Here is a 16919-nt window from a genome sequence, read left to right as displayed (position 1 = left end):
TCTCTCCTTGATCTGGGAATTTTGGAAGCTGGCTATAATATTCCTAGGAGTATTCTTTTTGGGATTTTTTCAGGAGGTGATTGGTGGATTCTTTCAAGCTCTATTTTGCCTTCTGGTTCTAAAATATCAGGGCAATTTTCCTTGAGAATTTCTTGGAGGATGATTTCTAGGTTCTTTCTTTGATCACGGCTTTCAGGTAGTCCAGTAATTTTAAAATTCTCTCTCCTGGATCTATTTCCCAGGTCAGCGGTTTTTCCCATGAGATATTTCACATTGCCTTCTATTCTTTCATTTGTTTGGATCTGTTTAACATCATCTTGATTTCTCATAAAGTCACTAGCTTCCCTTTGCTCCAATCTAAATCTGAGGGAATGATTCTCCTCATTGAGCTTCTTTTTCCATCTGGCAAATTCATTGCCTTTTTGAGCCTCTTTTACCAATTGAGTTAGTCTGTTTTTTAAGGTATGATTTTCCTCAGTCAGGCTGTTGACTCTCATTTCATAATTTTCTTGCATTGTTCTCATTTCTCTTCCCAATTTTTCCTCCACTTCTCTTATCTGCTTCTTAAGGTCCTCTATGGCCTGTAACCAGCTCGTATTTTCCTTTGAAGCTTTTGGTGCAGGAGTTCTGACTTCACTGTCTTCCTCCTGTTCCATGTTTTGCTCCTTTTTGTCCCCAAAATAGGATTGTAACATTGGAATATTCTGTTTGCTTTGTTTCCTTTGCCTGGTTGTGTCACCCCTCAGTCACTTGACCCCTGGACTTTTTGCCACAGTAGGACTCTGCCACCAGACAGGGGAGCTTTCGTCCCAAATGCTGGAGTTTTCTCAGCTGCCAGAGGTATTAGTTGGGTGCCCTCTCTGAAGCCTCCACAAGCTCTGGCAAGCTGGTCCAAGCAGCTTAAAGCAAGAGCAATTACCCCTCAGACTGGTCACTTGGTCCCCCTAAACTCTGCAGGCCAGGAGCTGAAGCTGCCATGTAGAGCTGACTGTGCCGGGTGTCTCAGCAGCTTCTCGCCCTGGGGGCAAAAGCTGACACACTCCCAACTCCTGGTCCCAGAGTCCATGGTGCACTGACCTCTCACTTTGTCCTTCATATCTGTGTGTTGATAAATCTGGAAACAGCCACAGCTGCTGGTGATCTAGAGTCCCTCCAGCCCGCAGCACAGTAGCCTAGGCTTGGCTCCCAGACTGCTGCGCTAGCCAATTCCTGCCAGCCTGCCGGGCTGTCCTCAGCAGGAGGTTAGTTTCTCTGTGTCATTTTGTGGGTTCTGCAGCACCAAAGTTTATTCAGATTCCCCTTTTTACATGGATTGGGGAAGGTAGAAGCTGGAGCCACTTGGAGGTCATGCTTCTACTCCGCCATCTGGACTCCGCCTAGTTTAATAAATCTTAAAAGACATAGAATTAAGACCATTTTTGACACCAATATTCTCCCAGTGATGCTATATGGTTATGACACTGAAGATCATTGAATATCATATCCTTGAAAGAATTGAAATTACAAACAACCCAGAGAGTGGTGGAGAGATATGGGGTAGACCCAAGGAGGTATCTGTATATTAGAAAGTGCAAAGACCTTAACAAGAACCAAGAACATGTAGGACAAGAAAAGGAGACAACACAGTCATGTAACAAGAATTAGACATGAGAGATGGCCAGCCCCAGTTATATATTGATATTCCCTAAATATTGAGAACAAGAGGAAAACCTCTAGCTCATGTAAGATAAATCAATAAAAGATAACTTCAGGAGACAGAGATAGAGAACTCGAAGGACTAGAGATAGAAGGATCGGATAAGCTTTCATAGAGAACTAAACATCTAATCTGAGCTTTGAAAGAAAAAAATAGGACTTCTCAGAGGCAGGCTGCGGGGCAGGGGGCGGGGGGGGGGGAAAGGAATGCAGAAATGTGTGTCAGGTATGAGGGAATAGCTTGTGCAAATGGCTCCTCAACAATAGCAGGAGAGAGAATGTCAAGTTCAAGTTCAACAAATAGCAACTTTCCAGATGCTTATGTGGTACATTGAGCACATGCAGAAGAATTATATGAAATTAGGCTAAAAACTTAGGTCAAAGTCAGATCACAGAAGCTTAAATACCATACTGAAGAGTTTTATCCTGGGGAGCCATTGAAAGTTGTCAATCAAGGGAATGATATGTAAGTTAAACCATTTTATAATGAGAAAGGGACTGGCTAATGATTAGAACACTGAAACAAATCAGGGTGCTTAAGTGTGGCTATTGGTTTCACCAGGAAATTGAATTAAATTAAGCACCTGACTCCCCCCTATTGAGTTCCTGTATACTAGTATCAAAGGACAAAAGTATCACTCATAAGCTAACTAATGTGAGTCTTTTACTTTACATATGTTTGTGTGTACATGTATGTGGATGTTGATGAGTAAGGGTGTTTTTTCAGTAGAATAAAATCACCATACTAAGAATCAGGAGAATTGGATTTTAGTCCCTGCTCTGTCCCTAGACAAAGTGTGTGATATTGGTTAAATCCCCTAATCTGTCTGTGCTCTGATTGTCTCTTCTGCAAAACGATGTTCCCTTAAAGAACTCTAAGGTCCTTCCATCTCTTTCAGTCTATAATTTAACATGTGGTATACTCAAATCTGTGATGTGTAATAGAGTTCAACGTTATAACACCAGTCCCTTTTCCTATCAAAGGTATATTGAGGATGTGAAAAAGGAAGTACATATAATTTTTTTTTAAAGTCTGTAAGAAGTCTTGACTACCTTGACAATTGACACTAAATAGACACAGATGACTGTGGTTGCTTTGGGATCAACAATAATGGCAACATCGATAAATTTTAGAAAGAAACTCTTCCCAAGCCATGTAATTAATATTGTAACTCAAAGTACTGGGAGAATAATCTTATTCGGCAGCAGGGTTGAAAAGTACGTAGGAAGCCTTACACATTTCAATATATGCACTCATCTAAGTTGGCACACACAAAAATAGTATTGCAGGGCCATAAAAACGCCTGCACAAATGTGAACAAGGAAAATTCCTAATCTTATCACTTTACTACCTCAGTGACCTATTAGTTCAAATTAACTCATTTTCATGGAGGGGCTTTTGGGGCAGCTGTGAAGCTGCTGGGTTAGCTACAGGAAGTTGCAGGCTGGCAAATTTCATTCAAATATAAACCTCTAAATTTGGCTACCTGGCATTGCAGGATCCTGTTGTTTGCCGTATGCAAACTGAAAATTATATACCATCTTTCTTGGTCAAAAGTGATGGGCTGTTCAGTATTCATTTGGCCATCTTTTCTAGAGAGAGGGTTAGGGTTAGAATTTGAAGAGGTTTGCTCTGTGTGTACATTTGGGGTAGAGGCGTGCACACATGCACACGCTTGTGGTGCTGAGGGCAAGAGATAGAAGTATATAGGTATAGATATAAATACTCAGACACTAATTATAGTAATGTGGATCTGAGCTTTCCCTTCCTAGGGTAATAAAAATTTGTGTGTGTGCATGATGCCACATTCTCATCACTCTTACCCCTCACTCTGAAGGCTGATTTCTCCAGCCACTTCTCCCTAAACCAACCAAATAAGTTTTCAGATCTGGAAAATCTTTCTGCTTGAAATCCCTATTTAATCCTAACACCAACTCATTCTTTAGACTTCTTCAATTCTATATAAGATCATCTGAAACCATGATTGCCCTGTATATCATCAGTATCAAGAACTGACAAAGTACCCAAAGAGGACATGACATTAATACATGAGAAAGCACTACTGATTTCTTCTGTATATGAGTGAAAAAACCAGACCCCACATGCTTCTGATCTGGTTAGACCCTGTAGCTACTGCCTACATCCTTACTTTAATAAGATATTTTAAATGTATGCATTCTCAGTTTTTTTCAGTGTGTTCTCAGTGATTGTCTTACTACAATCTTCACAGCAGACCTATGAGGTAGGGAGGTCAAGTATTCTTATTATTCCCATTTTGACAAATGATGAGATGGAGGCACAAAAACCAGAGGTTAAGTGATTTGCTTTAAAGCAGAGAGTTAATTAATGGAAGGGACAAGATAGGACATAGGGTTTATGATGCCCATATTTTTTCCTTTCTGATGGGTCACTAGAAGTGCAGACTTGGTGAATACTCTACTATAAGACTGAATGATAAATTTTCTAAAAAGAGCAAATTATTTAAATGGATAACGGTAAGCCTAGAGGGAGCCTGTCCAGAGTAAGGATGAAACTAGACAGTCATATAAGCTAATATTCTAAGCCCTCCCTAACCATATGTATAATAACAAACCAAAAAAATCCCATGTTTTCCTACTCCCTTCTCAATATTCCCTTGGGACTGTTGTTCCCTTTACACTTAAGTAAAAAAACCTTGGCCTTTCTGGCTTATGTCTTCAGAAATAAACTGATTCTAATATTTAATCAACCTAATTACCATAGTGTTTGATAGCTTTATAGAAAAAAAATAGCAAATCTGAATTGATGGCCCTGTGATGGGCATCATTTATATGAGCTTAGTCAAGATACATCACCTATCTGAACCTCACCTTTAAAATAAGAAGGTTGGACTACATTATCCTTCCTGCTCATGACTTTGTGATACTGAGGAATAGAGAGAAAACATTATACTTGAAAAAAATTAAGGAAAGAAAGGGTTTGTGCTGTTACCCACAGAATAGTTCCATATTCAGTGTAGTGTTTACACTAAAACAGGGCTCCATTCTTTGATGAGGTGGGAACAGGTTACCCAAAAGGGTACTGTCAGCCAGTCAACAAGCATTTATTAAGGGCTTACTATGTGCCACTCACTGTGCTAAGTGTTAGAGATACAGTGAAAGAAAAAACCCAGGATCCTTGCCCTCAAGGAGCTCACAGTCTATTAGGGGAGAGAACATGCCAAGAACTATGTACATATAAGATATATAAAATGTAGGTGGAAGGTAATCTCTGTGGTTAAAATCACCAAAGCATTCTCTAGTCTTTTTTCTTTGCAATCATTGCCAGAAGGGGGAGGAAAAGAGAAACTATCTCAGCTACTTTAAATACAAAGGAATATGGACACAGGAAGGCACATGGATCTACACTCGAGGTTTAGGATTCTTCATTCAATAGTAAATAAAATTCATTATTCTTGAAGGCTATGTTAGTTATTAAGAATCCTACAGTCTCAAAAGCCTAGAACTGCTATCCATTGGTAAATGTAAGCTTGGAAGAGGAAGAAACTTTAAGAGGTAGAAAAACAAGAAGGATAAGGGAAGGAGCTAATGGGTGAAAAGAAAAGGGAGCCCTAGCAGAACAAATTGTTCTCTCAGGAGCTAGAAGAATATCCTACTGGGAAGCTCTGTTGGCAGACAGATTGGTTACTAACAGCTTTCTTTCGTGAAGAAATCGTGGAAGAGAGGTGACATTCACTACATAGTGCATATTAATTAGTCTGAGAATCCAGGAGTGCCAGTATAATCATGTCTTTCTGCTGTCACCAGCAAAGTATAACATCATTGGAGAGTCACCTTTTCATTACCATACTTGTGGCACTTATATACCCTTATCTTCCCTTTTTATTCTCCCAGTCATAAAATAAATAAGATAAAAGATTCAAAGGGGAATTTAATGTGACCATGGTCAATATTTCACTTCTCAGCTCCAGTTTTCTCATCTGGAAAATGAATTTGAACTAGATGACCTCTTGGGTCCCCTGCAGCTCTAAATCAAGGATCCTTTGATCCCATTATCTTGATCTTCCCATATATTTACTAAAAGTAAATGCAGTAACTCTTCCTTTCATCCCCTTTCTGACAACATATGGAATGAAACTTAACAGTCGTTTATTGTGTCTACTATGCACCAAGCATGATGGTAGGTGCTACGGATACAAAGACCAAAATAAAACAATCTCTTACTATTATTCTACCTGGGGAAAAACATAGGCACTGGTAAATAAAAAATAGGTAAGTGAAATAATAAATATACATACACATACATGTATGTATGCATATATGTATATACTTATATTTCTATATGCATGTATGTACTCATATGTATGCCTGTATATGTATATTTAATGGGTATGCATATATGTAGAGACAGAGGCAGAGAGAATACATAATAAATTGAGAGGAGAGTAGGGATCGCCCTAAAGACTGAGGAAATGCTTCATGTAAGATGTTGACACTCGAGTGTCTTGAAAGGAGCCAGGGATTCCAAGAAAAAGAGGTAAGGAGAGAGAGCTTTCCAGGCTAGAGGCACAGAGGTGGAGGATAGAATGTAACATAAGGAGACCAATTGGACGGAGACAGAGCATGGAAGAGACAGAGTCATGGGAAAATAGTCTGGAAAGATAGGTTGGAGTCAGATTGTGAAAGACTTTGAATGTCAAAAGGGAGTTTGCATTTAATTCTATAGGCAATAGGGAATAATAATGGCTTTTCCAGCTGATTGTGGCCGGGGAACCTGGTGAGGAAAACAAGGAAATGTGTTATTGTAGTTTTGTCTATTACTTTCTTTCCCTGCAATATGTCAATGAGATACAGGGGTGGGAAACCCATAGCCTCAAGGCCATGTGCGGCCTTTTGACTGAGTCCAAGTTTTACAGTATAAATCCTTTTACTAAGGGGATTTGTTCTGTGAGTTTGGATTCAGTCAAAGGGCTGCACTTGGGAATCTAGAAGGTCACATGTGGCCTTGAGAGGCCTTAGGTTCTCCACCCCAAAGCATCCTGGTCTTGATCATTTCATACTTAAAAGAGCTTTATGCTAAAGTTTCCAGAGTACTAACATCATAGCTGAGAACTCAAAGCCAAAATATTAGATGTTGGAACTCAACATCAGAGCTATCTTTTTGTACTTTAGCTTCTTTGGAATGAATGAAATGGATAAATGAATAAGCAGTTATTAAGCATAAAACACATACTCTACTAAGCACTGGAGATTAAAAAAAGAAAAGATGTATGCTCTCAGGAAACTCACATTCTCATCTACAAGTCAGAGGAAAAGGCCTACTGGTCTTCAGGGTACAGAGGCAAGACCAATAGTTCTTCAGTGTCATTTTCATTAATACAATCATTTATGCTTCTGCTAATGAGCCATTTGATGGTGCCAAGGACTTTGATAGTGAGAACTTCTTTTCTGGGTTTTCAGGAGGTTTGGAGTGAGGTAGAGGGGATGGAGAAAGGAGGAAAGAGGAGAGAAAGAACTTCCAGAGGCATTTGCCACTCTATAAGGGTTGTTTCCATAAATGATGGCTAAAGGGAGTGGAGAGAGGAAAAGAGTGGGCAGGGTCTAGAAGAAGAGGCCAGAGGGCATTAGTGTTCCTAGAACTCTTAGGTTTAACAGCCTGGTAGCTGATTAACTGTGACTATTATCAGTAGTTGGTGGTGGTGGTGACCAGGATGGTGAGTTCTTCCCTTGAATTATTCCTACCAGCTCTAAATTCTATGACTATGATTATGATAATATTCCAACTATGAATAGAATGTAAATTTCTTGACCATGGGTACAACAAGTGTGTTTCTGCTACATAGGCAGCATAGTCTAATAATGGCTAGAGGGCTGGACCTGGAATCAGAGAAACCTGGATTGTGATACTGCTTCTGATACTTACTAGTTGTGTGAACATGGGCAAGTTTTTGTGCCTCAATCTCCCCATCTGTAATAATATCTATAGTACTTCCTTCACAAGGTTAATGTGAGATTCAAATGAGGTGCAATATAGAAATCTCCATAGATTCATCAGTTATTACATGCTATCTCCCTTGAGCTTAACTTTAAGGGCCATATTTTCATTTCATGTTTCATCCTGGTACCTTAGAACCAGAATCTCCACTTGTAGTTCTTAAGATAAGAAAGTAAGCAATAAATAACGAAAGATAAATTCTTCCATTTTAGCATTCCTGAAACCATTGTTAGCATTTAAGAGCTTGAGTTCTTTCTGTTTGCTACACCTGCTCCTATAATACTTGAAATCTGTACCTCAGAGTTTCTGAAAATGAAACCTGCAAAACAATGTCTACAGTCTTTTGGCTTGCACTTGGAAAGTCAGGAGAACACATTCCGACTGTCTTTGTTTTCCAGGGTGGTACCAATTCCTCTCAGTCTCCATTTGTCCAGATGCCAGGTAAGTACAAGAAACATTTCCATCGATTATTTATTTTTGGCTAAAATCAGACAATTTGACTTTCATCAGACATGCATATTTTACAACAGTAAATAATAATATTGCCCAATGCATCTTCTCTTTAAATAGTTATGTTAAAGAATATACTCTCTCACACATGGCCTAGTATAATCATTATTATCTCTGGTATACTTTCTTGAAAGCATGTCGCTTCCTTCAGAAGTAATCACAGACTTCATCTAGAACACTTTTTTGCATCATAGACCTCTTCAACAATTTAAGGAACCCTATAGACCCCTTCTCAGAATAATTTTTAGATGCTTAAAATAAAATATACAGATTTACAACTGAGACCAATTACATGGAAATAATTATCAATTTAAAAAAAATTCTCAGACCTCCCCCATCCCCTACCCAGAAATCTATCCATGGACTTATTAGGGGTCCATGAACCACAGGGTCAGAACCCCTAGTCTAGAGGAAGCTGATTAAATAGTCCAGTTAGCAATTACGTCTTAAAGATAATGACAAAATGTTCCCTTCACAGATATCTAAAGAACAGATTTAGGACATACTCTAAAGAATTTTGTAAAGGACCTGGCATCCCATTAGCCTAAGAAGCAGTAACTACAAAAAGAGGGAAAAATAAAACCTATCTGTAATAATAGGATTTCAAAGACCATTCCCGATATGTAGCAAGAAGAAGTGAATATAACTCAAGCCTCCATATTTCCTAGAATCCCTCTAAGATGAGACAGACTTCTGTTGTCCTGGAAAACAAAAGCTTTTTGAGGGGTTAGGACTGTTTTGTGTTTTGTCTATGAGGCACCAGCAACTAACTATTCAATCTAATTCAACAAACATTTTAAAGTGCCTACTAGTAAAATGCTCTATGTTGGGTGTAGGGAAGGAGGTAGACAATAACAAGACCTGTCTGCCCCAGAAAAGTTTATGGTTCCCAGGGAGCCGAGGTGGGACAGTGGGGAAGACATCTAACATGCAAACACACAAAAAAATAAGTAAATAAAATTTACACACAAAGTAAAACAAAGTAATTCCAAAAGGGGGAGAATACTAGCAATTTGGGAGGTTTACCAATGCAATGTCTTGCACATTATAAGTATTAAATAAATATTTATTACATGAATCAATAGTAGCTTCAACACCTTCAGTGCCAATGGCAAGGTCAAAAAAGTGTTTCAGTTGAGAACCCAAGTATATCTAGTGACAGTTCTGCATTCCCAGATCCCATTTACTGTCCCTTTGAACCTGGCAGTGGCTACTGCTGACTAGTTCCTGCAATTTCTCATTTTGTCTAAAATCTTAATGTGTCTTCCATCCTTTTAAGAATTAAAAATTGCCATATTCCCAAAAGCAGAATTTTCTCTTTTTTTTAAAGGATCTTTCCATCCAAGAGTTGGAAATTTGGATATGAGGGCATGGGAACATTATTTACATATTCCATTCTTGGCCTTACCCACCGTTGTAGCTCTAAATATTGTTGTGTAAAACACAGCTTTATTTATCGATTTAATTTTCACTTGTGTAAATTTTTCCCTGGAATACCACCCTTCACACAAAGGCTGTAACTTCAGTCCTCAAACTTACGGCAGGATTAGAAGCTTTTGGATACAGAGCTTAAGATGTAATAGAGTGGATTACAATGACATTCTTGTTCTTTTCTGGAGAATTCTAATTTCATTCAGCTTCAGAAGCCCTGGGTTCAAATCTCACTTTTGCCACTTATGACCTGTGTAGCTTGGACAAATTACTTACTACACCTCTCTGGGTCTCAGTCTATGGGGTTTTTTCATCTGTGAAGTGGTCAGATCTCTTAAGTTCCTTGAGCCTCTCAATCTTTAACCTTGAGATTACTTGTGATATGTATGTCATTATACCAAATGGTTTCAAGAGATAAAAAAGTATTAGACATGATCCCAAACTCCATGGAGCTTATGTGTGAAGACTAAAGACAAGGCTAACAAGGCTAATGAACATAATGTGAAGTGCTCTTAGTTCAGGAGCTCCCTCCCCAGCCCCAATTTTCCACCTCCTTCTCTATTTGGGGTAAGGAATGGAATAAGGGACTCAAGAGTTGTCCCTGTAGTGTAGTGGGAACACAGCTCCTGAGAGGGCACATGATTTCAGAATTGATTAGAATATCTCATTCAGCAGCACATTTATTTTTGCAACTACATGGATTTTCAGCTGATAGATAACCTGCTGCAAAAAGGAAAAAAAGTATCATTCCTACCTTTAAGAATTCGATTTTTCCCTAAAATGTAGCAGCTGTACAGCTCAAAAGCAATGTCTAACATTTTCCTTGCTATCCCAATCATCTCACCAACTTTCCTTCACACATGAATATGGTCCTCTTGGAATTTCTCTTCTTTGGCATTTGGAGACCTTACAGTTGTCTCCAACCTGTGTCTCCAGATTGATTTCCTATTAGTCCCCCCTCCTGCACTCTATTTCTGCCAAATCAGCCTCCTTACAGCTCCCTGTACCCGATATTTTTTTCCCTTCTCTGGCTTTTTTTTTTGTCACAGGTCAGTTGTTCTCCATGCCCAGAATACTCTCTCTCCTCATCTCTGCCTCTTACAATCAATAACTCCAATAATCAATAACTCAATCACAGCTCAAGTCACAACTATCTCCTGCACTAAGTGTTTCATGAATCCCAACAACTGTTAGTGCTTCCCCCCCCCTACCTTCCCAAAATGGCTTTGTAAATATTTCTGTATTTACTTATCTGTACACATCTTTCCTCCTGTGGAATGTTAGCCCCTTGAGGGCAGGAACTGTTTTCATATTTGCCTTTGTATTCCCAGAGCTTAACACAGTGACTAGCACATAGCAGGTGTTTAATAAATGATTGTTGAATTAAATTGAATTTCTTGTCCCTCTTTCATCCCAGTCCTCTCTTTTCAAAAGTCCAAGACTTCACATTCTGATGTTTCAGACCTGGGTGAAGGATAATATATTAGCCACTAGAGGGAGGCAGATAACATAAGCATAGTAAACAACAGAAAATACCAGCCTAAACTCCTTGCCTTTGCCTCATAGTTACCTGATTGCCATCACCACCAACAATGAACACTTACTGGATGTCTACTCCATGCAAAACATTGTGTTAAGTGCTTCTAGACACCACCACCCCAAGTGGCCACAGCGCCTTGCACAAAATAGATTATTTGCTGCTTGTTTGTTGAATGGCTAAATACAAAACCATATAATCTGGGATCCAGCCTTTCTCTTTGTTCAAGGACAAAGGTAGCTTGAACAATGACCTCTATAGAAGGAAGGTGGCAATAGACAGTACAGAGAAGGTAGATGGTTTCATAAAGTTTAAAGATCATTTGAAAGGTGTTTTTACTTTGTTTTGTTTCATTCAAGTCCATTTATTTCAACCACTATTTATTAAGTACACACTTTATACATAAGGTATACAAAGCTGATTAATTCAGTGAAATAACAAATATCAAACACTTACTGTTAGTGCCGTGGAGTGCTACTCTTGGTGTCCAGATGCATAAAATTTTAGAAAGAAAAAAACATGATTCTTGCCCTTAGCCCTGCCCTCAAAGAGTTAATCAAATGAGAGAGGTGAGACAGAGGGCCACTGAATCATAATAGAAATCAGAGTATAATAAAATCAAAACCAAGCTACAAAAAAAGATACTATGAGAAACCAAGGGACTTTACTTGTGACTGAGAAGATGAGGAAAGGTTTGTTGGAACAGATCACACCTAAGCTAACCTCAAAGCTAGATTGGAACTAGACCTTGACTTCAACTGGTGGAGGAGACTGGTGAGGATGAGGAATGTGGAGTGTGTGTGTTTCAGGCATCATGAATAGCATGAGCAAAGTCACAGACTAGGGAAGGCATAGCAATTATTCCCATTCGACTGGAACACAAAACATATGAGGGAAAATAGTGATAGATAAGGCTGGAGAGACAGGTTGGAGCCAAATTGTAGAGGCCTGTAAGCACCAGGTTAGACTCACAGCTAACCTTCCCAAGCAGTCTCTGATGGATTCATACTTAGGAGGAGAGTAAATGCTAAGTATTTCGATCAGAGCATTTAAGAGTGATAACTCAGGACAACTTGACTCTCTCCCAGGGTACTTATCCACGGATGCTTAATGTTAGTATCTGGGATGCAATTCATAAGGTATAACAGCACAAAAGTGATTCACCAGCTCTCATCATTTGGACTTAATATTCTTCCCTCTACCTCCCTCCCCCCGTTTTGTTTTGCTTTAAAATTGGCAACAGGTTCGCCTGCAACGTCAGGTTACTATGGTGTTAGAAGATCTTTTTTATCTGACTCGGATTTCCACAACACTAAGCAATTTTCGAATGATGGCTACCAATCATCCCTGGCTAAACCCTTTTCCTGTGAGTCCTCTACAATGCAAAACTACCCACCGATCCTGGATTCCTACTTTTCTGAGCCTTATGGAGACTACCGCCCAGCAGCCCTAACCCCCAACACGAGCTCTCTCTTCGGTGCTTCACCTTTGCCCCCGCCACTTCTACAATCACATTTTCCTGGTGACTCCACCCACTTCGTATTTGTGAGTATTCTGAGATTCTTGGAGAGTAAACTGACAGCGGGGCGAATTCCGTGCAGATCACCAACCTGTCTTACAACCAAGGTGGGGGATTCACTGAGGCTGCTCCGAAGCAGACCAGTGAGACAGTCTCTCAAAAAGAGATTTTTCACCCAGGATTGATTTGTTTTCTTCCAGGCCGATTGAATTACAAGCCTCTCCCGCCCCACCCCACCTTCCCCAAGCTTAGCAAATACTCGGTTCCACAGGACACTGCTTATACATTTTAGTGCAGCCCCAGAAGCAAGAGGATTATAGTTTGGCACTGCCTAACACCGCTACAAAGATACTCGCTGAGGGAAAGCACTTCTTCGAAATGGGTTTCAAACTCCTGAAGAAAACGATTCATCCTGTAGACAAATGCTAATTCATTATTCTTGTCACTGTAATATTAAATGCTTAATGGATTTCAGTGATTTAACAAATGTTAAATTCATTTGGAGAGGCAGTGTGGAGTGATAAATAGAGAGCCAGACTTGGAACCTGGAAGACCAGGTCTTAAGTCCTATTCGCTGCTTTGACCGATCAGCAGTCTAGGCAACTACCTTTCTGGAACTGGCTAAGTAGCAAAGAAGGGACTGACCTGCTTTGGTAGACCAGTCATCTGGGAATTCCCTAAACCAATGAAACCGAAGGTCCAGTTTGGATCACTATCCCTGAAGTCATTGTAGAGAAGCACTCCCACCTTATGTACAAGTGTGAGAAGTGAAAGACAATTCAAGTGGTGTCCCCAAAATATTCAAAGAAATAGCATAGGGGTTCGGTCTGCAAAAAGTATGAACCTCATATCTGTAAAAATTGTGAAGTAGGCCATTTGTCTTCCATTTCAACATCTCTCCTTCCCTCAGGATTCTTAAGTTTCCTCTTCCCTTCTTCTTAACCATCATAATCTTTGTTAAGGCTGTAAACTCTGATAAAGGTTTAGAGGTGTTAATCTCTCAACAGTATTTGCATTTTAACCAAGCATTCTTGAAAACTGAAAAACCTTCAGAAACCAAGAAATTTTAATAGACTCATTTTAGGCAGCATTATAGTTGCAGGAGGAAGAGGGAAGATTTGAGAGAAAGGTCCCTTCTGGATCATACAAGGCTTATTAGCGTAGGTAGCTACTTTATATGAAAGCCTAGCTTCACCCTTCAGCCATGTTCAGGGTGTGGCTCTGGACTCAAGGATTTTGGACATCTAACAATGTCCCAAGGATGTCAGGGAGAACAAAATAAAAAGTTTCATTCTGTTCCTTTTTTCTTTTCTCTGGCAGAGAGGAGAACAATGTATAGATAGTAAGTACAAATCTAAATTAGGAAATGAAATAAACTTTTATAGAAATAAGACAAACTAAAAAAGGAGCTTAAAAACTAAAGCTCCATCTAGCAGAGGAAAAAATAAATAAAGTGTGCTTTCTAGTCTGTGTTCTTGCACAGGATATTTGGTGGGGAATTCCTAGATATTAAAATGTGACTCCATTTCTTTCCAACCTTCAACAACTTTTCTAATTTTTTTTTTTCTCAGAGGGACTCATGGGAGCAAACAGTGCCTGATAGCCTTAATCAGCCTGATGTAGTGTCTTCAGACCCCCTGCAAACACTACCAGCTGGCAGTAATTGCCTTTCATCACAGGAGTCTGGAAGCCCTTCTCAACAGAGAAGCTCTGGTTGGGGGGCTGGTCTCGCTGGAGCTCAGCCCTACTCACTGCATGCCCTGGAGGACCTGCATTATACATCAGGTTACCCCACTTCTTCCTCCTATTCTTTCACACCTTTTATGACAGTGACCAATGACTTAACTCCCAAGGTGATTCAACTCACTTCAGAGGAGTCCCTGGATACAACCTCTCTTCCTGAGAATCCATCCTGGACAAAGGAGGATGGGAACGGGGTATGGGGGTCCTATGAATGTCGAAGAACTTACTGAGAAAAAAACTCACTTATAATATGTTTTCAAATGCTGACATTTTCACTCAGTAAATAGGTCTGTCAGTTCATTCAAAGACTAATTTTCAAGAGATGTAGTAATTGTTTTGCTTTGTTTCTTAAAGAGTACCAAAAAGTCACCTGACAGAAGGACGCTGGTATATTCACAATGCAGTGATACACATCTTTAAGATGTCATGCCCTGGAACATTGGCAGGTCATCCATGGGTCCTGTATCATAGGACCTTTTGGTACTTCTATAATTCTATTTTTCAAGAAAGACCTACTTCACATTGAATTCTACTGTAGAATTAGTAACTGCATTGTGGCAAAACTTTACTACATATACTCAGAAATTTAACACTGAGGTGCAGAACCATTTCTTGATATTAGTACTTTCATTAATGAGCATCAAAGCCAATACATGTCAAACAACATGCTGATTTTCATCTTCAAAAAATATTATTTGCAAGGTCCATGTCATTTAATATAAAATAGTGTTCTTTGAAGTTGACTTCAGGAAGACCTAGGTTCAAATCCTGCCTCTGACACTAATTTGGTGATCATAGACAAGTCACTTAAACCTCTGTGGGTTTCAAGCAACTCTATAATAAATTTACATACTAAATTATAGGCCAGTTGATCTGTCCAAGTGAAGGGAGATCTCACATTGAAGATATCTTTGAAATTGATGGTGCTTTGAAGAAGAAGGAGGAGGAAGAAAAGAAGGAGGACATAAAGTCGAACATAGAATAATCCATTTCAAATGAACCTCCTTTCATATAATATGGCTTTAAACGGGTGGTTTTAAAAGGACTCCTTGGCTCAAGATGAAATTTTTTTTAACATAATTTACAAATAGAACCAGATAGGGAGACTCTGGCTTGGCAACTGCATTCAGTATATTCAAAAATAGGACTCAGTTCTGAAACCCATTTAGACCAGAAACCAAATCAGGAGAGAAAATAAACATCAAAACAAGTTTCTCTTATTAACTTAAACATAAATTAAACTAAGGCATTGAACCCTTGATGAGATAAATATAGAGACTAAAAATAACAGTGAAATAATAAAATAGGAATCATGTAATCAGAAAAGAATATTGATCAGCAACAGAAAACCCAGATATCGCAGGCTGTCAATGGGACACAACAGAACGTTTACATGGGAAAGGGGGTTAGGACAGTGTCATGGCCAAAGAGAGGAACCTGTAATTATTAGAAGAAATACTTTGCCTGTAGTACTATGACCAAAAGAATAAAACTTTCTTTAAAGATTAATAAATTAACATTTTGGTTCACTAATTAGTCTCACTTTGGTTGGTGTCAATTAGTTTTTGTTACTCAATGATCTGTGACCACAGGCTTCCTACTAAGCTTTCATGGCCATCCAGATCGTTAAATGTCTTCCATACTTTGCCTGCCACACAAAATCCCAGGTTCCTTTGCTTCAGCCCCTCTCATTCTGGGTGACCACTTGTGGGTATGTTAAAATGAGAATTCTTGTGGTGTACGAATTGGACTAGATGAACAATGAGGTCCCTTCTGACTTCCAAGTCTGTAATTCTTCTTCCCTCTCCTAACTCAGTTTTGGCTCTCCATTTTCATTTCTCTTTCTTCATCTCATTCTCACCTCTCTGCCTTTTCCATCTCAACTTCCTCAGCTTAGAATCTGTTTTCATCTCAACTTCTCTCAACAAAAACTACTTGAAAGAAGGGTTCCTATTTGTGATATGGTTTTGCTGGTGGGGTTGTTGTTTTTTTCCCCTTTGTATCTTCAGTATCTGACATGGTTCCATAATAAATCACTTATTGAGCAATTAAATTCATTCACATTTAGTAGCGAATGACAGTGAACCTTTCCAGGAGCAATTGAAATGAACTGCTAATTGGTGGAATCTCCAGTGAAAGGGACATATTGTAAGGCTAGGAGCCTTCCCTAAAATCTCAACATTCCATTTACTTACCCTCCCCCATTTGGCCATCCTTTGGGGAAAAATAGAAGAGTGTGTGATCTTTCATTCCTGGAGGGTTCACCTCTTTTGGAGGGAGGAATTGATTACATCCTCCTCCCACCCCCCAACTCCAGCACCTGCTCCCTACTTGATACCAAGGATATTAAATTTTTGTTCCTCAACTGAAAGTGAAGGAGAAAGCCACAAATGCCAGCTACTTAGGAATGGAGACTTCCTTCTTCTAAGTCAAATAGGATTAGGATCCAACTCTTCTTCCTCTGAACACCTAGAAAAGGATAAAACTGTCTATCAGTGGCTCCTTGCACAT

At 39.3% G+C, this 16919-nt stretch overlaps 1 protein-coding gene across 1 annotated transcript in view; it reads left to right on the top strand.

Annotated features, from left to right (window-relative positions):
• POU2AF2 (POU class 2 homeobox associating factor 2) overlaps nt 1-15872 on the top strand; it is a 77613-nt gene extending 61741 nt beyond the window's left edge. The window contains exons 4-6 of the mRNA XM_069079816.1: nt 8067-8109; nt 12390-12691; nt 14237-15872. Coding sequence (XP_068935917.1) covers nt 8067-8109; nt 12390-12691; nt 14237-14638 — 747 coding nt within the window. The 3' untranslated portion in view covers nt 14639-15872. The remainder of the gene's footprint in view (nt 1-8066; nt 8110-12389; nt 12692-14236) is intronic.
• The last annotated feature ends 1047 nt before the right edge of the window (nt 15873-16919 follow it).

The sequence above is a fragment of the Petaurus breviceps genome, unplaced genomic scaffold (assembly GCF_028583685.1).
Source record: "Petaurus breviceps papuanus isolate PSGF00001 unplaced genomic scaffold, PetGlider_PUasm1.0 91133, whole genome shotgun sequence".
Taxonomy (NCBI): Eukaryota; Metazoa; Chordata; class Mammalia; order Diprotodontia; family Petauridae; genus Petaurus; species Petaurus breviceps.
Note: the sequence above shows the minus strand (reverse complement) of the source record. Positions and strands in the feature narration are given on the sequence as shown.